The sequence below is a fragment of the Physeter macrocephalus genome, unplaced genomic scaffold (genome assembly GCF_002837175.3).
Source record: "Physeter macrocephalus isolate SW-GA unplaced genomic scaffold, ASM283717v5 random_386, whole genome shotgun sequence".
Lineage (NCBI taxonomy): Eukaryota > Metazoa > Chordata > Mammalia > Artiodactyla > Physeteridae > Physeter > Physeter macrocephalus.
In genome coordinates this window covers 4,171-23,469 of record NW_021145672.1, presented here as the reverse complement: position 1 = coordinate 23,469, position 19,299 = coordinate 4,171, and the positions used below count along the sequence as shown (strand labels likewise).

At 51.1% G+C, this 19,299-nt stretch overlaps 1 protein-coding gene across 1 annotated transcript in view; it reads left to right on the top strand.

The window, feature by feature from the left end:
- LOC114485043 (serine/threonine-protein kinase WNK2-like) overlaps positions 1 to 19,299 on the top strand; it is a gene marked incomplete at its 3' end in the record, with an annotated part of 67,454 nt that overhangs the window by 44,393 nt on the left and 3,762 nt on the right. The window contains exons 4-8 of the mRNA XM_028485397.1: positions 651 to 808; positions 3,565 to 3,653; positions 5,504 to 5,723; positions 13,213 to 13,495; positions 17,060 to 17,262. Coding sequence (XP_028341198.1) covers positions 651 to 808; positions 3,565 to 3,653; positions 5,504 to 5,723; positions 13,213 to 13,495; positions 17,060 to 17,262 — 953 coding nt within the window. The remainder of the gene's footprint in view (positions 1 to 650; positions 809 to 3,564; positions 3,654 to 5,503; positions 5,724 to 13,212; positions 13,496 to 17,059; positions 17,263 to 19,299) is intronic.

Here is a 19,299-nt window from a genome sequence, read left to right as displayed (position 1 = left end):
ATTTTACTCAGCCTTTGTGAGTCTCTCATGGCCTTAACAATTCAGAGTAAGCGTTATTTTAAAATCTCTTGTGCTTAGAATGGATGGGCAGTTCTCACCATAACACCTAGCTGGTACCTGCCAGGTGAATGGCGCCTGCCCAGCTGTCCCCAGGCAGCCATCTTCAGTGAAGATGATCACCGTCTGGGCTGCTGGGTGCTCTGCTTGTCTAGGGACATGGGAGGCTTTCTGGGGTTTTGCAGTTTAAAGAGCTCTGTGGTGGCCACGTGTTTTTGTCTGCTTGGGGTTATCTGGGCCTGTGGCCAGGAGGGGTGTGCTCAGGCTTCTGCCTCCTCAAAGAGGCACCTCTGCCATTTCTGGCACAAACCCTGTCTCCTGGGAAGTAATAGTCTCCCAGCTCTGTGGTCAGGGGATGGCGCTGTGAACTGATCCAACCTGGAATCAGGAGGGTCCAGGGGGAATTTTGGGGAACTTCTGTCAGTAAAGCAGAATCCTGTTTGAATCCTGCATTCCAGGACCAATGACAAGGAGCATGGGGGCAGGGCCAGCCCTGGCTTGTGGATGGGGGAGGAGGCGTGTGGCTCTGAGAGGCCCAAGAGTCTCCTGGGCTCAGTGACCACTGACCCTGCATCTTTTGCTCCTGGGCGCAGGTACCCCCGAGTTCATGGCGCCAGAGATGTATGAGGAGCATTACGATGAGTCCGTGGATGTTTACGCCTTCGGGATGTGTATGCTGGAGATGGCCACCTCGGAGTACCCCTACTCGGAGTGCCAGAACGCTGCCCAGATCTACAGGAAGGTCACCTGTGTGAGTCCACCGGCCACTGTGACGGGCTGTGCGTCCCGCGCTGGGCTCTGTGTGCTTTGTAAAATCCTCACAGAAGCTGTGTGAGGACGGGAAGGAAGCCATTTTACAGATGGGGAAATAGAGGCTTAGGGGGTAACTCAGGTCTCTGAGCTGCGGTGGAGTAGCAGCAGTTGTAATGTGGGCTGTGGGCGGATCCTGGAGGCTGTCACTGGGGTCTCACGTGGTGCTGCGGGGCTGGAGCACCCAAGGGACCTCTCCAGGAGGTGCCCAGGCCGCCTGTACATAGAACCCCTCCTCTGTGCCACCTGTGGGCTGCTGGCTTTCCCATCTTCTGGCATGTCCCTAGGCTTTAACTGGATGGTTTCAGTTGTGAAAACAGCATCCTATTCTCCCCCCGTGGCTGTCCCGCTGGGTGGGGAATGCAAGGGGAGCATCCAGGGCAGGGCAGCTGGGGCTGTGGCTTTTCTGGGCTCTGGTAGCTCACTGTCCCTTTGCACCTGCGGCCCCAAGGCCCCACCACCCGAGTGCTGGTTGCCTCGCCCCCACCCCCGATGCAGCCTCCTCACCTCTGCAGAAGCATGAGGAACCATGGTTCTCGCCACTCCGGAGTGCCTGCCCTTATCCCGCCCGCCACCTTGAGCCCTTCCCGCAGGTTGCAGCTTGCTTCTGTCCTTTGGTTCTTAATTCTAAGTTATCTATTGGTCATTTATTTACTTTGAGCCCCTCCTGTGTGCCGCTGAGGGTGCAAGGTGGGAAGAGAGAATCCTTGGTTGGCAGCACTTGTGGGCATGGGTCAGAGACCCACAGATAGGTGTGCAGCTCCCCAGTGGTGCTGACCGGAGAGGTGGGCCCATCGGCTGTGGGCAGTGGTCCTCCAGAGGGACAGGGGAGGGACCCAAGGGAGGTTAGGGCTGCATTGCCAGGCCTTGAAGGGGTGCTAGTGCCCAGGGTGCGGGTGGAGCAGCTGCTGACCTTTCTGGTTGCACATGTGGATGGGGTGGTGGTCCTTCTGCTGGGCTTGGGGAGACAGGGACTGAGTCCCCTGGATACATGCTCCTTGGCCACTCTGGTTCTTCCACCAGCCCTGCTGCCCCCCGTTTAGGCCCTGGGAGACAGGACACTAGTCAGGGTCCCGCGGCTCCTACGTGGACCCATGTTGGTTTGGGTAAAGCTAGGCTCGGCCCCACCTTGCCTCCTTGAGGAAATCAGATGAAAGGTGCATTCCCTGATCCTTGGTGTTTCCTCTGTTTGCAATAATACCCTTGTGCTCTGGGTCCTCTGGGCCCTCACACTACACCCACATGCTGGTCCAGCCTCCAGCATCTGCTCCCGTCCTTGGGGGTCTCTTGGGGTCTCGGTGCCCATAGTTCTCAGCTGCCCCAACTCTGTGCTTCTGAGCCCAGAGGTGTGAGCCCCTTCAAAACAGCAACTTGTTCTTCTGGCACATTCTTCACCTGCTTTGGGGCCCTCAGCTTTCCAGAGATTTAAATGACAGTGTACGTACACACTTACCTGTATTTATAGTTTCTCAGACCACCTGCCCCCACCCTCGTAGGACTGTGGCCTTTCTTTTTAGCATAGGTAAACTTCTTTTTCTGTTGGCTTCAGTGGAGTGGCACGGGGTTCTCATCTTAGGGGGACCCCTTGTCTGCTTCTGAAACCCAGGGTGCTGTGTCTGTTGCTGCACAGACTCCCCTGCATGTCAGGCACAACCTGACCTCCTTTGGTTATGACCAGAGGTCGTGGGCAGGGGTTTGGTGGGCACCATGGGGCCCCAGCCGGGTGGTGGGAGCTGCTGGGGATACTGCACTCCCAGGTCTGCCCCTCGGCTGGGGGTGCGCCTCCCCTCTCCCCCATCCCTTTCTGTGGGAAAATGTATGCTTTAAAAAAACAAAAAAACAAGCCAGGGACGAGACCTTTGGAGGCAAAGTCGTTTTGAAGGAGGAAGAACATGATGGTTGAGCCCTCACTGTGTTCAAAATGTTTAAAAACCAGGATCCCCTCCCCCCAAACCCCACCCTGAGCAGATTGCAAATAAGCCCGGCAGTCCAGCCCTTGTTTCTCCTGGAATCCTATCTGCTTGTGGGATTGACACTCTGCTCCCCCCATGCCTCTGGCTGCACACCCCTAGCACCCGTTGGGTCTCTGGTCAGCGTGAATGCTCAGCCACCTCCTGCTCCTGCTGCCTGAAAGTCATCTGATGTGGCTGCTGGCTGTGGAATTCCGTGGCACAGATGCTTGCTTGCAGCCCCCTCAAGCCACCAGGCCTTGGAAGTCAACCCCTCCGGTGACTACAGTGGGGCCAGCAACAGTGACCACATAGTGACTTCTGCACCCTCCAGGGGGCTGTGGCGAGAAAGGCCAGCTCTTTAGGCTTCCTTGTCCAGCCTCCAAGACCCTCTAGGCAGCTGGCATGGGAGGCCCTGGCTGGCCGGTGGGTGGCCTTGGGCAGGTGTGCCTCCCCCACCCACTCCGCTGTGCAGTAAGAGTGCACATGCTCCCTTGTGGGGAGCTGGGTAGGGCAGAGTGAACATCGTTGATGTCTGCTCTGAGTCTCCCCTGAATCTTTCTCTTCCCCAGACCTCACTACTCCCGACAGCCCTTCAGTGGGGACTTAGACTGACACAGCCCCCCCGACCCCAACCCCAAACAAGGCTCATGCACTTCCTGCCTTCTCTTCTGCTGGGGTGAGTGTGAGGTGCGCAAGAAACAGACCCCAATTTGGTGTTAGGTGACTCTGCTCATGTCATCTTCAGGGCATCAAGCCGGCCAGCTTTGAAAAAGTGCATGATCCTGAAATCAAGGAGATTATTGGGGAGTGTATCTGCAAAAACAAGGAGGAAAGGTGAGTTCCCAGGCAGCATTGGATCTGGGCTGTTGCTCTGGCTGAAATCGCTTCCCAAGAGAAGAAGAGCGTTGGAGATAGGCCACTTCAGGCCACAGGCATACCGGGTCCCAAGAAGCCTGCTGGGCGGTTGGTGGGCAGCCCCTGCCCGAGCTCTGCTGCCTGGAACATGCTCCCTGGCTTTGGGGACTGTCCTAGAGCCCCCAACCCCTTTGCTGGCTGCTTCTCGCCCACCCAGCCTGGAGTGTGGGCGCTACTGGGGCCTCATTCTTCCCTTGTTGCTTTTTTTCTGTGTTGTCCCCAGCAAGCCTATCCATCCCCCCAGCCTGGAGGACACCCCCATGCCAGGCTCCCCAGTGAGTCTCATCCCACCCTCTCTCTCAGCTCCAGGCTGCGTCTTTCATGCACCTGTTTGTCCGACCCATCTCAAAGTCCCACATTCAAGTCAGAGCCCTCGAGATGCCCCCCAGACCAGCTCCCACCTCAGATCAGGGCCCTTCCTTCCTCAGCTGGTCAGCCAGGATGCTAGGTGTGTGTTCTGAGCCTTCCTCCTTCCTTCCTTCCCTCCCTCCTTCCCCATCTCTCCATCCCTCCCTTTTCTCTCCTTCTTTCCTCCCTTCTGCCCCTTCTTTCCCTATCTCCTCCTTTCTCCCATCTCCCTTCCTCCTCCCTCTCTCTTCCTTCTCCCTGCTGCCCTTCTTCTCCTGCCCATTCCCCACCCTCCCCATTCCTCCTCCTCTCCCCACATACCTCTTCCTCACTCCCTCATGTGCCCTCCCTGCCCTTGCGCACCCAGCTCATGCCCTCTCCCCCATTTCTGTGCCTAGCACTGATCACTGTCCTTTTCTGTCATCTCTCATGTAGGGGCCCTGTCCTGATCCCCAGGCCTTCTCTCTTGCCCCCTGCAGGTTATCGTGTTTTGTTTTTTAAACAAAAATACTAAAAAACTGTGAAAAGTATATCACATCAGAAAAGTACAGAGACCACCTCCCAGACCAGGACAGACAGAGCCCCCAGGGCTGTGACCTCTGTGCCCCCAGGGGCCCTAACTCCTGACCTTCCCCAGGGTCCCCACAGGCATTTGTCACCCTCCCTGAGAGTTGCTCAGCCTACTCTCCCCCTTTCATTCATGGTGGCTGTCTGGGCGGCATGTGGGATGTGTTGTCCTCAGCAGGGATGGGCCACTGGAACTCGAAGGCCACGGTGACCACAGACAGGATGCTGGGAGGAAGCTGGTCCCAGGACAAAACAGGGATCTGTTTGTGCCAGAGACAGAAACTAGACGAGCATTTAGGGATGTGGATTTGGGCGGCAGAGTGGTTAGCATGGCAACACCCGCCCCCCATTCCCGTGCTGAGGAGCCTCTGAAAATGTCCCTGCTTCCTTGAGGCCAGGGTCCCTCAGGTGGTGAGCTGGGGAGGTGGGGGCCTGCCTCTTCTGGGTCCAGTTCAGTTTCACCTGGAGCCAGGTATACTGTGACAACTGAGAGCTCCCTAGCACCTCAGCAGGCTTTGACTACATAGTGCAGAGCCTGATTTAAACATTCTTTTCTGAATTACCCAAGTGTCTTAACAGTGGGGATGTTTAATTTTTATAATGAGAGAAAAAAAGAAGGCTTACGTATTATGCAGTTAGATGTGTTCAGTAGTAGGTTTTTCCTCTTCCCCTGGGAGTTAGGGAACGGAGATGTACTGTTTTGTGCTGCCCTCGAGGGCAGAGACTGCCCAGTGGGTAGTACAGTCAGAGGACTTTCTAGAGGGAGCTGGGCTGGCCGTGGCCCCTGCACCCCGTGTCCAGGACCCCCTCAGCAAGTGTGCCTTTGCCCTGCCTGACAGCCATCCCCTCCCCAGGTATGAGATCAAGGACCTGCTCAGCCATGCCTTCTTCGCGGAGGACACAGGTGTGAGGGTGGAGCTGGCTGAGGAGGACCATGGCAGGAAGTCCACCATCGCCCTGCGGCTCTGGGTTGAGGACCCCAAGAAACTGAAGGGCAAGCCCAAGGACAATGGGGCCATAGAATTCACCTTTGACCTGGAGAGGGAGACGCCAGATGACGTGGCACAGGAAATGGTAATGTGTGCTTGTTCCTTGGCAAATCTGGGTGCGTTCCTTGAAAGTGTGTGGTTTCCAAAGATTAGAATGAAGTCAGAAAAGGAGTGTGGTCCTGCAGTGGGTGGGCAGTTCTGGGAACAAGGATCCCTGTTGGTTGAGTGCAGCAGTGAAGGACAACATAGGTCCGAATCACCCTGCTGCACAGATGCAGGACATCACCTTGGATATGGTGCAGTGAAAGGATATCGTGTACCGGTGTGGAGAGATCCCTGGGGACTTTAGCATATCAGGAAGAGCCCTGTTTTGACCAGATTCTTGCTAACTTTGTGCAGGTGTGGGCCTTTGGGTTTGATCTTTATTTCACTTTGTTTCTGTGGAGCATTGTGGTCTGGAGTGCCTGGTGAGAGCAGGAGAATAGAGATGTTTTGTATCACAGAGGGAAAGAAGTATACATGAGAAATAAGACGCTGATTTTTACTGGAAAATCTGAGCAAGAGTAAAAATATGCATGCTTGTTGCAGGAGAGTAAGTGCTTGGCTGTGCCTGTCATAACCACAGAAATGCATGCCCTTTTTTTCTCTTTTTTAAAATAAATCCATCACTGAAAATAGCACATCTATCAAAAATGTAGTAAGTCACAAGGGTATGGCTGATGGAGTCTTTACAAGTGGATTCCCTGGACCCCAGTAGGTTTTTTTTAATCAGTAAAATATATTTTTAAAAATTGAGGTATAGTTGATTTATAATGTTCAGGTGTACAGCAAAGTGATTCAGTTATGTATATGTGTATATACATGTATACGTGTGTGTGTGTGTGTGTGTGTGTGTGTGTATGTTCTTTTTTAGGTTCTTTTCTAATATAGGTTATTACAGTATATTGAATATAGTTCCCTGTGCTATACAGTAGGTCCTATTGTTTATCTATTTTATATATAGTAGTGTGTATCTGTTACTCCCAAACTCCTAATTTATCCTCCTCCCAACTCTTTCCTCTTTGGTAACCATAAGTTTGTTTTCTATGTCTGTGAGTCTGTTTCTGTTTTGTGAATAAGTTCATTTGTATCATTTTTTAAGATCCCACATGTAAGTGATATTGTATGATATTTGTCTTTTTCTGACTTCACTTAGTATGATAATCTCTAGGTCCAACCAGCTTGCTGCAAATGACATCATTTCATCCTTTTTTATGGCTGAGTAATATGCCTTTATTTTATTTAAGTAATATTGCTTTATGTATATACAGTATCACATCGTTTTTATCCATTCATCTGTCAGTGGACATTTAGGTTGTTTCCATGTCTTGGCTGTTGTAAATAGTGCTGCTATGAACATTGGGGTGCATGTATTTTTTTTTTGAAATAGAGCTTTCGTCTTTTCTGGTTAATGCCTAGAAGTGGGATTGCTGGATCATATGGTAACTCTATTTTTTAAGGAATCTCCATACTATTCTCCACAGTGGCTGCACCAATTTACATTCCCCCCAACAGTGTAGGAGGGTTCCCTTTTCTCCACACCCTTGCCAACATTTATTATTTGTAGACTATTTGATGATGGCCATTCTGAAAAGTGTGAGGTTATACCTTATTGTAGTTTTGATTTGCATTTCTCAAATAATTAGCCATGTTGGACATCTTTTCATGTACCTGTTGGCCATCTTTATGTCTTCTTTGGAGAAATGTCTACTTAGGTCTTCTGCCCATTTTTTTGATTGGGTTGTTTGGTTTTTTTTGGTATTGAGCTATATGAGTTGTTTGTATATTTGGGAAGTTAATCCCTTTTTGGTTGCATCATTTGCAAATATTTTCTCCCATTCTGTAGGTTGTCTTTTTTGTTTATAGTTTCCTTCACTGTGCAGAAGCTTTTAAGTTTAATTAGGTTCCATTTGTTTATTTTTGCTTTTATTTCCATTACTCTAGGACAAATCCAAAAAATATTGCTGTGATTTATGTCAAAGAGTGTTCTGCCTATGTTTTCCTCTAGGAGTTTGATAATATCTAGTCTTGCATTGAGGTCTTTAATCCATTTTGAGTTTATTTTTGTATATGATGTTAGAGAATGTTCTAATTTCATTCTTTTACATGTAGCTGTCCAGTTTTCCCAGCACCAATTATTGAAGAAACTGTCTTTTCTCAAATGTATATACTTGCCTCCTTTGTGGTAGATTAATTGACCATAAGTGTATGGGTCTATTTCTGGGCTTTCTTTCCAGTTCCATTGATCTATGTGTCTCTTTTTGTGCCAGTACCATACTGTTTTGATTACTGTGGCTTTGTAGTATAGTCTGAAGTCAGGGAGCATGATTCCTCCAGCTCTGTTCTCCTTTCTCAAGATTATTTTGGCTATTCGGGGTCTTTCGTGGTTACATAAAAATTTTTAAATTATTTTGTTCTAGTTCTGTGAAAAATGCCACTGGTAATTTGATAGGGAAAGACCCCAGCATGGCCCTGGAAGGTGGGCTACAAGAGGTGGAGGGGACGCTGCCTGCACAGGCTCCTGTGGGGAGAGTATCTGTGGGGCCAGGCTGTGCTGACCACTGCTCAGTGAGGCTCTGCTCAGATGAGGTAATTGAGGCTGGCCATGCCATGTAAGGTGTGGGAGCCACGGACCAAGGGGAACTCAGGGGACTGGGCATGTGTCAGGTGAGGGGTCCATGGAACTTGGTTTAGGTGGTTGCAGCAGGTTAGGGCAGGACAGGAGTGGGAGGTGCATGGCCAGTCAGGACCCTGCCTTCCACTGAACAGCAGCCTGTGCCCCTGATGGTGTGTGTGGTAGGTGTGACGCCCTGCTAATGGCACGGAGCCCATGTCAGGACTCCTTCTCAGCTGCTGGTCACATTCCTGGGCCTAGAAACAGACACCTCTGCTGTAATCGGATTTAACAGTATCGTTTAGCTCCGTGCTTCTGGGAGGATCTTTCTATGACCTTGCATAGTGTGCACTGTTGAATTGCTACATATTTGTTGAGAGTTGCATTAAGATGATTACCAGCTTATCTATTTTAGTATAGTAGTTTGTATCTGTTAATCCCATAGTCCTAATTTGTCCCTCCCCCTCCCCTTTCCCCTTTGGTAACCTATGTCTGTGAGTCTATTTCTGTTTTGTATATAGATTCATTTGTATTATTTTTTTAGATTCCACATTAAAAAAATTAAAAAAAAGAAATACCAGCCCATCAGTCCTATAATTCAGGACCTCTGTTTTTCCACATTGTGACACTGTGGTCTCTCCATGCTTTCTGCTGAAGTTTAAAGCACAAACATAAGTAACGATCAAGGTGGTGTGCAGACTGGTATCCTGTGAGCTGAGGTTCAGGAAGGTGGGTTGCATGTGGAGAGTGTCCTGGAGGGACTGCGGGGACTGGGGGTACCTGGCTAGCAGCTCCAGGTGTCCCGGTGGCAGGAGGAGCAGAGGGAGGCCTCGGGGGGGTTGCCTAGGCCTGCATGGAGATGAGGTGGGTCCCTGGACAGCCTTGAGGGGGTGTGTCTGTCGAGGTGCAGGCACCTCAGGAAGCACAGGTGGCGAGCAGTGTTCTCGTTCCCCCATGAGCATTGCATAGCGATGGCATGAGAATGACAGGGCACACAGTTTCCACATGGTGACATGTCCTGGAGGCACCTGGGACCCAGACAACCGGTGCCATCTGCGTCTCAGCTGGACCAGGTACCTCCTCCAGCTCCAGCTCCGTTCTTGGTTCTGTTCAAGACACTCTTCAGTTATAAGACAGTGGTGCCCAAACGTGGCCTGGGCCCCTTCCCAGGACCTGCCCACCCTCCTGAGAGGACTCTTCCTTTCTCTGCCTCAACATAGAAAATACCTTGGCCCCTGGCCGCAGCACAGATGCTGCCCAGCCCCCAGGTCCTTGCGTACACGCCTTTGCCTGTAGCCACGGCCCGGTCCTCACCAAGTCCCTGGCACCTGGCTGGACTCATGGGTGGAGGTGTCTCCAAGAGTTCACAGTGCAGGCCCTGAGCCCGGCGTCTCCCGCTTCCCTCTCCTCTGTCTCCTTTAAAAGTGCCTTTTCATGGGGAACATCCTCTGTGCTGTATGCCATCCTTGCAGAAGAAGGTGCATCACTGTGTTCAGTTAAGGAATAATGAAAAAACAACACATACCCAACACTCTGCTTAAGAAACAGAATGAGCCCAGATCCCTGGAGTGCCTGTGATGAAAGTGGCTGCATTCACACAGCGGGGTCTTCCACCTGTGTGAATGCCCCAGTTGTTACTGGCTGCTGCTCCTGAACCCTGGCTAGACCTGGCTCCTGGCTGGTCCTTGCAGGTCAGTGCTGGTCCTGCAGCCGTTGGCCAGGGTCTAACTTTCCCTCCACTCCCCTCCCCTTCCCACCCATCTGTAAATACCAGAGCCACCCCTGGGGTCTGGGGCTCTCCTCCCTGGGGTCCTGATGGCAGCTGCCTGGGCCTCTCCTGGGCTCTCCCTGGGCCAGGTGTTAGGACCCCGAAGAAGCCCAAGCTGGGCAGAGTTTCAGAGCTCACAACTCCCAGATTGCTCAGCTGGGTGTTCCCTTGCTGATAGCTTTAACTCAACACACACACTTCTTCAAAACTTAAAGTAATTTAAAGAGGAGATGACTACGAATGAAACACCAGTGCTGGTTATCATAAACAGATGGTAACCGTACAAAGGAAGTGCTTTGAAAGCATAGGGGTGTCAGTGCACTGCCAGTTCTAGGACTTGGCGCCTGGTCTGGGCTGCCCTGTTGTTAACACCTGAGATTATTGAGTGTTGAGTGTTGAAGATGATGAGGCTGCCTTCCTGAGGCTACCTGGGGGTGGGAGGCAGGCCGATGAGATAGCTTTCTCTTCTCCCTCTACAATCTCCCCCAAGCAGGTCCTGCAGGGGGCGTGGGGAGGGTGCCGGTGGTGGGTGGGGGATGCATGGGGGAGGCCTGTGTGAATGTGGATCAGAACAAAGATGCCCCCAGTGCTCAGAGAAGGGTGGGCTCTTTGGGGACCTGGGCTGGCTTTGATCTGGAAGTGACCCCTCGTGTAGACCCCCAGGGTGGGAGGGGAGGGAACTTGTGGCCTAGCCCAGGGATTCTCGTGTTTGTGGTGCCAGCCCTTCTGCCTACACAGCCTCCAGATAATAGGATGTTCCAGTGTGGCCAAATTCTCTGCTGTTTGGGAAAAAAATAGAAGAAACACCTTGGAGAGGATCACTGGCGGGTAACTGAAAATGGAGATGGAAGGGAAAATGGGTCATGGGCAGAAAATAGAAATGGCAGGCAAGCGTGTCTGTGGGATGCTTTCTTTCCAGCGGCCTCTGGTCAGGTCAGCCACGTGGGGGTGGCACTGAGGGTGGGTGCTGAACCCTGGGTCGGCCTCTTCAGCAAGTCCTGGCCACGTGCCCAGCCCTGCTCACACCTCCCCGTCCTGGGCTGAGCCTGGCGGGGGCCTCAGGGTGGATGTCTGCAGGATTTCAGCACAGTTCATTCTGTCAAATGGAGTTGTCTTCTGAAATGAGTCTTTTGAAATAATCACAAACTTATAGAAAAGTTGCAAATGTGGAACAGAACTGTTCAAGGTGACTTCTTTTGGCCAGAGCCGTGTCTGTTTCCCACAGACAGGGACTTTCCTAACAGTCGCCTCGGCTGTCAGAACTGGGAGAGCAGCCCAGCGCCACCCAGGGTCCGAGTTGTCCAGTGATACCTTCATGCCAAGAGCGCAGATCAGGGTCGCTCACCACGGTCAGCCCACCAAGGACACACCCTGAGATCACGTGGTTGAGGGTTTCTGCCAGGGGTCTCCATGTGCTGTTATAATTAATAACTATTTTGTGGGGAGGTACCTTGAAACTATGTAAATATTCCATTTTCACCAGGCTTGCTGTTTATTTATATCTGTGTGCACTCACAGTTTCTCTTTTATTCAGTAGGTTGTATGCTCCATTGGTGAGTTACCTACTATCGCTGCCAACAAATTACCCCAAACACAGGCCTGTACACACTTATGGTCTTGTGCTGTCTCCAAGGTCAGGCATCCGGGAGTAGCTTAGCAGGTGCTTCTGGCTCAGGGCCCCTCATGAGGTGTAGGCCGAGGGTTTGTGTCTGTGCTTGCTCACCTGACTGGTGGTGGGACACTCAGTTCCCAGCCAGGTGGGATATTCAAAGGGCAGCTCATGACATGGCTTCATAGGAGCAGGTAATCCACAGGAGGAAGAGAGACAGAGACACAGAGGGAGAGACAGAGAGATAGAGACAGAGACAGAGACAGAGGGAGACACACAGAGAGACAGAGCCTGAGAGATAGACTGAGAGGCAGAGAGACAGAGACTGCATGTATGTGGCCCCCCTTTGTGTAACCTCACGCTGGCAGCAAACCCATCACTTCTGCCACCACAGATCACTTTCATTTCTCCTGTGTGCATTTGTGGACATGTCCTTCAAACCATCATGACATCACTGTTTATTTTGGTGCTCAGAATGCCCCAGTTTCAGCCAGTGGGAGGCCCTGGGTGCTAGCTTCCATGTTGTCCTGCACGTCTGTCATTTTCTGAGCATGTCCTTGATTTCAGGCACAGTGAGATGTCTATCTCCCCTCGCCCTTTCCCTGCAAGCCTGAACCCGCTCTCACAGCGGCCAAGCTCCGGTCGTTGCCCTGGGCCCACTCAGTTCAGAAGCACATGCTACACCATAAATGTACACACTCACATCTACATCTGACATATTTATGTGTGTTGTACTTTGAAAACCGTGAGTTCACATGATTCCAGCGCCACAAGGTTTGTTCTCTGGTTTTCTCCTGTTTCACATGGGAAATCCCACAGTGACGGTGAGGAGCCTGGCTTCCGCTGTTTTGTGGTTTTGCCATAAATATTCTCAGAGAGCACTCTGATGTTTCCTGGAGATCCTTGATTCATTTACAAATGCTCTCAAGTGCTCCGTTGGGAGAATTGGGTTCAGAATTTTGCTAGGCATGGATACACACCTTTCTGGTCTCTTGTTACTAAATGTGCCTCCTTCCCCCAGCCTCTGTGACTTCTCAGAGAATGTCCAAGACAGCACTGAGGACTGGTTGAGGCTACTTGTCCCCGTCCCTGAGCACACAGATGCAGCCAGGACCTCTTTCCCGCCCTCGGCCAGCCTGAGCAAGGGGCTCCATGAAAGCCCTGGGGCCCAGCCAGTGAAGGGCTACTCTGAGTTTTGGCCCTGCCGGAGGCAGACTGGGATCTTCCCTTTCCCCTCACACATCCAGCCCATGGTTATGAGCATCTGCTGTGTTGTCGCCGACCCAGGAGCCGGGTCAGTGAAGGTTTAGATGGTCACTCTCCCTGTGGATCTACAGTCGATGGCAGGAGGATATTTACTTAAGGGATGATGAGAGTGTCCATGAGAGGAACAAGCTTGGTGATGGGGGGTGAGGGACCCGAGGAGGGGACTTTGGGCAGACACCCCACAAGCAGGAGGCGGCGGTGCATACGGCAGGGTTGCCTGGTAGTGGGGCATGTGAGTGGGGCTGATCCCAGTAATGACACGGTGATTTCCTTTGCAGATTGAGTCAGGATTTTTCCATGAGAGCGATGTGAAGATTGTGGCCAAGTCCATCCGTGACCGCGTGGCATTGATCCAGTGGCGGCGGAAGAGGATCTGGCCAGCCCTGCAGCCCCAGGAGCAGCGGGACCCCGGCAGCCCTGACAAGGCCAGGGGCCCACCCACACCCCTGCAGGTCCAGGTGACCTACCACTCTCAGGCTGGGCCGCCAGAGCTGGAGGAGCCCGAGGCCGACCAGCACCTCCTCACCCCTGCGCTGCCGGCCAGCGCCACCTCCCTGGCTTGTGAGTGCTGCCCTCCCCAGATCCCCCCTGGCCTGCCACCCTCCCCTTAGCCCACCCCGCGGGTATGAATGGTTGGTTTGGGCAAACATTCTTCCAGGGAGGGCACTGGAAGCATCCCCACGTTGCAAAGAGATCTGTTCCCAGAGGGGTTTAAGGCTCCCTGAAGTCCAGCTTCTCAGGACAGGTGGGGGACAAATATCCAGGGAGACCCAGAACCTCCTATGCCGCTCGAGCCAGCAGGGATGGAGTTTGTTTAGTTCAGCTACTTATCCCATCTGGAATATATCAGTCCCAGCCTCACAGGGAACCTGAGTGCTGGACCTCAACCCTGGAGTCACTGACCAGTGGAGGCGTCTGTGCCACATGTTGTGGTCCTGGGGCTGCCAGTGGCTGCAGCCTCTAGTCATGCCATGGTCTTGGTTGTGACTTTTGCTGCTTGGATTATCCGTCCCCAAGGTTATCTCCCTTCTGGTACTGAACCTTTGAGACCTTTAGTGTGTTTCCCAGAGAGTGTCACTGATGGATTGGTGGGAGGCACTTTGTACCTGGCTTCATCTCAGACCACTGGAATGAAGAATCCTGTGTCTTCTCCACATCTAAGTGGAAATCCTCAGTATCCTAAAAATTCAGCCGTGAGCTGAGGATGGGGGATGTAGCCTTTTCTGTCTGTTCTGTGAATAAGCATGGAGAGCTGAGCCACCTGCCCAAGCCACTATTTCAGGTTGTTGGTGTGGAAAGACCAAAATAGTCTGTTTAATCTATTTAATAGTTACATCCTTTCTTTATCAGTAAAATAGCTAAACATTCTTCAAAGTAGGCTGTTTGAATTCAAACCATCGGCTGGCTGGCCATCACTTTGAGATAGGTTGCCTACTGTTTACTTCTCTCCTACCTGCTCAAGTTTGCTTTGGAGGATAGAATTGCTACATCATCACTCCATTTTCTGATAAACTGAAAAATTAATTCAAGAGCATAAATTTTTTGTAGGAAAAGGCTTTCCACACCTGACATACCACTACACACTTTGAAAACATAATTTTTGGTTGAACAATTTCTAGGACAGGAATTAAGAAATCTCCTTTCGTTGAACTTCGAAGAGATACAGTCTGTGACCTAGAAAATGCTCTGCTGTGGTAAGATGTTGTGACACAAGCTCGACCCGTTGCATAGATGTGAATCAACAGATGAGTTTAGGGTGGGCATTCTGTCTGCAAACAGATCCCCTTCCTTACTGACTAAGAATGAGTGTGCTTCATGTAGTGGCCATACTTCTCAAAAACAGTTTTACCTATTTATTGTAATTTCTCTAAAGTAGACTATATTTAGTCACATTTTATAAAATTCAGAAAATCCAAGAGGGTATACAGCAAAAGCCAGTTAATTTTCCTCCCTGGAGGTCACTGATGTTTTACGTCTTTTTTTTTTTTGCGGTATGCGGGCCTCTCACTGTTGTGGCCTCTCCTGTTGCGGAGCACAGGCTCCGGACACGCAGGCTCAGCGGCCATGGCTCACGGGCCGAGCCGCTCCGCGGCATGTGGGATCTTCCCCGACTGGGGCACGAACCCGTGTCCCCTGCATCGGCAGGCGACTCTCAACCACTGCGCCACCAGGGAAGGCCTGTTTTATGTCTTTTAACTTTAACTTCCAGAGATAATAACTTCCAGACATAACCTATACCTGCAGTCTACCACACACATGCTCAACATGCATATGCACACATACATACATGTGTGCACATAGAACATACCCACACAAGTGCATATGCACAGGCACATGGGCACACATGCACACATGTGGACACCCCTGTGTCTTCCTCTAATCTGTAATCCATAGCACCCTGCACATGCTCTTCTGCACCTTGCCGTGGGTCAGAACAGAAAGCCCGTGCTCAGCCATCCCTCTGGCCGCAGTGCCTGGGGCCGGCTGGACCACACTGTGCTTCATAAAGATAAACTAATGTAGACGCAAGCAGCACACACGTCACTGGAGGGGACCTGGTCTTAGATAACAAGATGGGCACACACACACTTTCATATATTGGAAGGTGCAGCAAATATCATGTTTTGACTCCCCACTATGTTTTCTGTTAGCTGCCCACCAGCTAACGAGATCAGGCTCAAGCTTGGGCCAGCATCAGTGACTGGGAGAACACAATTTGTCAATAGGTTAAAAGTGATTTTTAAAAATAATTTTTATTATTCAAATAAACACATTCACTTAAAAAATATAAAATGTTACATATATGGTTAGAGTCACTCCACTTGAAATTGGTCTGTATACTCTCCCTCATGCACTCACCTCTCTGTCTCTGTCTCACGTGCCCACACTCTGTCTCTCATGTGCACGTGCTGTCTCTGTCTCTCTCTAAGTAGCAATGACTACTAGCCACCTCATCAAAACTCAGAGCCACTTGTTAAATTGGTTTTGCACAATCAAACCTCACCATTCTTAAGTTTTCCTGGGTCAAAATAAGTTCTGATCAGCTCTTGGGAAAAATTATTTTGTTGCAAAGCCAACAAGAGTCCTCTTCTACTTTATTTGTTTAAATTACAAGTGGACATAATGCCAACACTGAAAGGCGCCCCATAGAATAGCTTGGTGTTCATAGGTGACAAATCCTAATATTTATGTAGCTTTTGGAATCTGGAGGCAGTAAAATAAAAGTGCCACTTCAAACAGGTTTTTGCTTTTCACTCTTGCCTGGCACGACCATGCAGGCGCCCTGTCTTCCCAGGTGTCTTCCCAGGCTTGGTGAGACCAGCCTGTGGGCCATGGCAGTCTTTTCTGTGCCCCCATGTGCAGGCAGCTCCTTCCACCCAGGCTGGGTTTGATGGGCCAATCTGGGCTGACCTTGGGTGAGGCTGGCCTCTTGGGGGGCTGCCTTGGGCCATGGAATCTCTGGGTCCCCCTCTTATGGCCTCTCTGTGGGGCAGGGATCTTGTCCGCCCCATTTTCCAACCACGTTACACCTGGGCCTGTGAAGTGAGGGGCTAGATTTGGACCCAGGTCTTCCTACTTCAGGCTCTTTGCTGTGGTGAGTGGAGGTGGTCAGGGTCCTGAGACCTCCCTCCCCCACTATAAAACTCAAGTGGTAATTTTTTCCTCCACATGACTATAGCTTTTCCTAACTTGGACATTCCATCTGGTGCCTTTGAAGAGCTGAAAGTGCTCACTTTCAAGGCCAGCTCAGGTGCCAGATGAGGTCCCTATCTGTAAGCTGGTGGAAGTCATCCTGCCTACAGAGGATGGTGCAAGGTACCCACCTGGGATCCATGGTGGCCCATGGTGAGCATCAACAGATGTCAGGCAGTGTGTGGGCAGGCTGCCAGGGCCATTTCTGGGTGGTACAATTACAGCCCCCTGTACCATTCTTTAGTTGATTGTTTAAAATGATACACATTTATTATGTATGTGATCTGGAAATGTAACCAAGTCTTTGTTTTACAGAAGAAAACACAAGGACAAGCTGTCCCATGTTTGCGTTCCCTGAGACTTGTTGGAATGCTGTGGGGGTGATATTTGGGGGTGCCCGCTTTGAGCTGTGCTTTTGTCCTCCTTCCCCAGCGGACAGCACGTTTGACAGTGGCCAGGGCTCCACGGTGTATTCGGACTCGCAGAGCAGCCAGCAGAGCGTTGTGCTGGGCTCGCTGGCAGATGGAGTGCAGCCCCCCGCCCAGTGTGTGTGCAGCCCCCCCGTGAGCGTGAGTGACGGTCCTGTCCTGCCACATAGCCTGCCCTCACTGGGGGCCTACCAGCAGCCTGCCGTGGTGAGTCAGCCCACCCCTTCTGGCCAGAGTTCCTGTCCACATGGCCTAGAGTCTGTGATGGTCCATCCAGTCAGTGCTGGCCTGTTGTCAGTTCCCAGCCACGCAAAAGCAGGCCCGTGGGAGATCCATCCTTGCCAGTAACTGCAGGGCTGCAGGCTGGAGCAGCCTATGGTGTACCCTGAAAGACCTGCCAGATGAGAAAATACTGGAAACAGAGCCCAGTGACACCCAGTGCTTGCAAAGCTGTGATAAACCTGCAAGGTCCCCCCCTGTGGCTTGATGCTGGGCCTGAAAAGTTACTTCTGACTGTTGCAAAGGTGACAGAAAAGCATCATTTATAGTAATGAAACCTTTGATTTTGTCTCAGTGTCTAGCTTCACTGAGGGAGTGTTAAGTATCTCCTGGCATTTCTCCACCACATATTATGCAGCCATTAAAAGTTAGAGGTATGGAAACGACCAAATCACGGGAAGCGTTTTCAGTGATGTTTGAGAAGTAGGATTGAAAGGGCCTAATGCTTATTTATGCCTGTGGAATAATTTGTTAGATGAGATGGAAATTGCTAGATGAGGGGGTCACATTTAGCATTTGTTTTTTTATTTTGATTTTTTTTAATGTTAAAGAAAGCAAAACAATTGCTTGCTTCCCAGTCCTAAATGGTTAGTCCCAGGGAAGTTACCCTTGAGCCAGGCTGTGGAGAGGGGTCCAGAGAGAGGTTTAGATGCCCCTCAGACCCAGAAGTGGTCAGGGCCAGTGCCCCTGCCTGAAGAGCGTCTCCTGCCTCGTGTTACAGTGGCTCCCAACATGCTCTCATGTGTGCTCTCACTCCATGCTCTCATGTGTGCTTTCAATCACGCACTCTCACACTGTGGCTGCCTTTTGGGTCTGCCTGAGTGCCGGGCCCCAGCCTTTCTGGCCACCTCTGTCTCTCTTCCCTCCCCTCCTGGCTGCTCAGGCTCAGAAAGTCCCTTTGGAAAAAGCAGTTGAAGCGTTTGCCTCTGCTGACTGGAACCCAGTATTCATTTTCAGTTTGTACTTGCAGTTTGACTCGTTTCACAAAATTAAGTGAAAAATGATTTTAGAGCAGGAAGAGTTCATTTATGAGAAGGCCACCTGCTTCTCAGAGCAGTGGTTCTTGGCTTTAGGTCACCCATGCTTGGGCTGAGCCAGAACCTTCCACCGGCCCTCATCCCCTCTAGGGCAGGGTCATACTTTCCTTGGCCACACAGTGTGCTCTCCACCCAGGTCCCTGCAGCACTGCCCCTGTCCTAGTTTTGGCTCACAGGCCGGGATGCCCGTGCACAGGTAGGTCAAGGGCCTGGCCAGGTTGCACCCAAAATTGGCTGGAGTGTTCTCTCCCATCTTTTGCCTATTTATGCAAAAACACCTTGGACAGAAGGGGTCCCCAGGGTGCACTGAGGGCTCCTGGGGAGGGTTGCCATGGTGATTTTCCCCTGGGACCCAGGGAAGAATTGGCACAGATGGTGCAGTCAGGAGTACAAGCCGCTTCTCTGAGGCCTCCAGGTTGCCTGAGCTCCTGACTCCGGCTGGGCTAGGGACTGTGGCTCTAGGAACATGTACACAGGTGACTCATTCCGCCCTGTGGCTTCAAGTGAATGCAAAGGAGAGGTTCCATTCTACCCCATGCTGCTTTTCATAAAGCGTTTTACTGCAGAAGATGAAGTGAGTGATAATGGTTTTGGAAATTATGGTCACGTGTTTCATCTAGAAAACAAGTGAGAGAACTTTCTGATGTCGATGTGCTGTCAGCTTCAGAAGTCATCTCTGTGTTTTTTTCCATAGTTCTCACCTGCTTCTCGCATCCCCAGTATTTTGAAGTAAATCCTAGACAGAAAGATGTTTTGCCCCAAGATATTTCAGTCTATATCTCTTCAGGATCAGGACTCTGAAAACAAAACCCAGTACCATTACTGCACCTAAAAATGAACAAGTTAGCAGCTGTCCTTTTTTTTTTTTTTTTTTTTTTTTTTTTTTTTTGCGGTACGCGGGCCCCTCACCGTTGGGGGGCACAGGCTC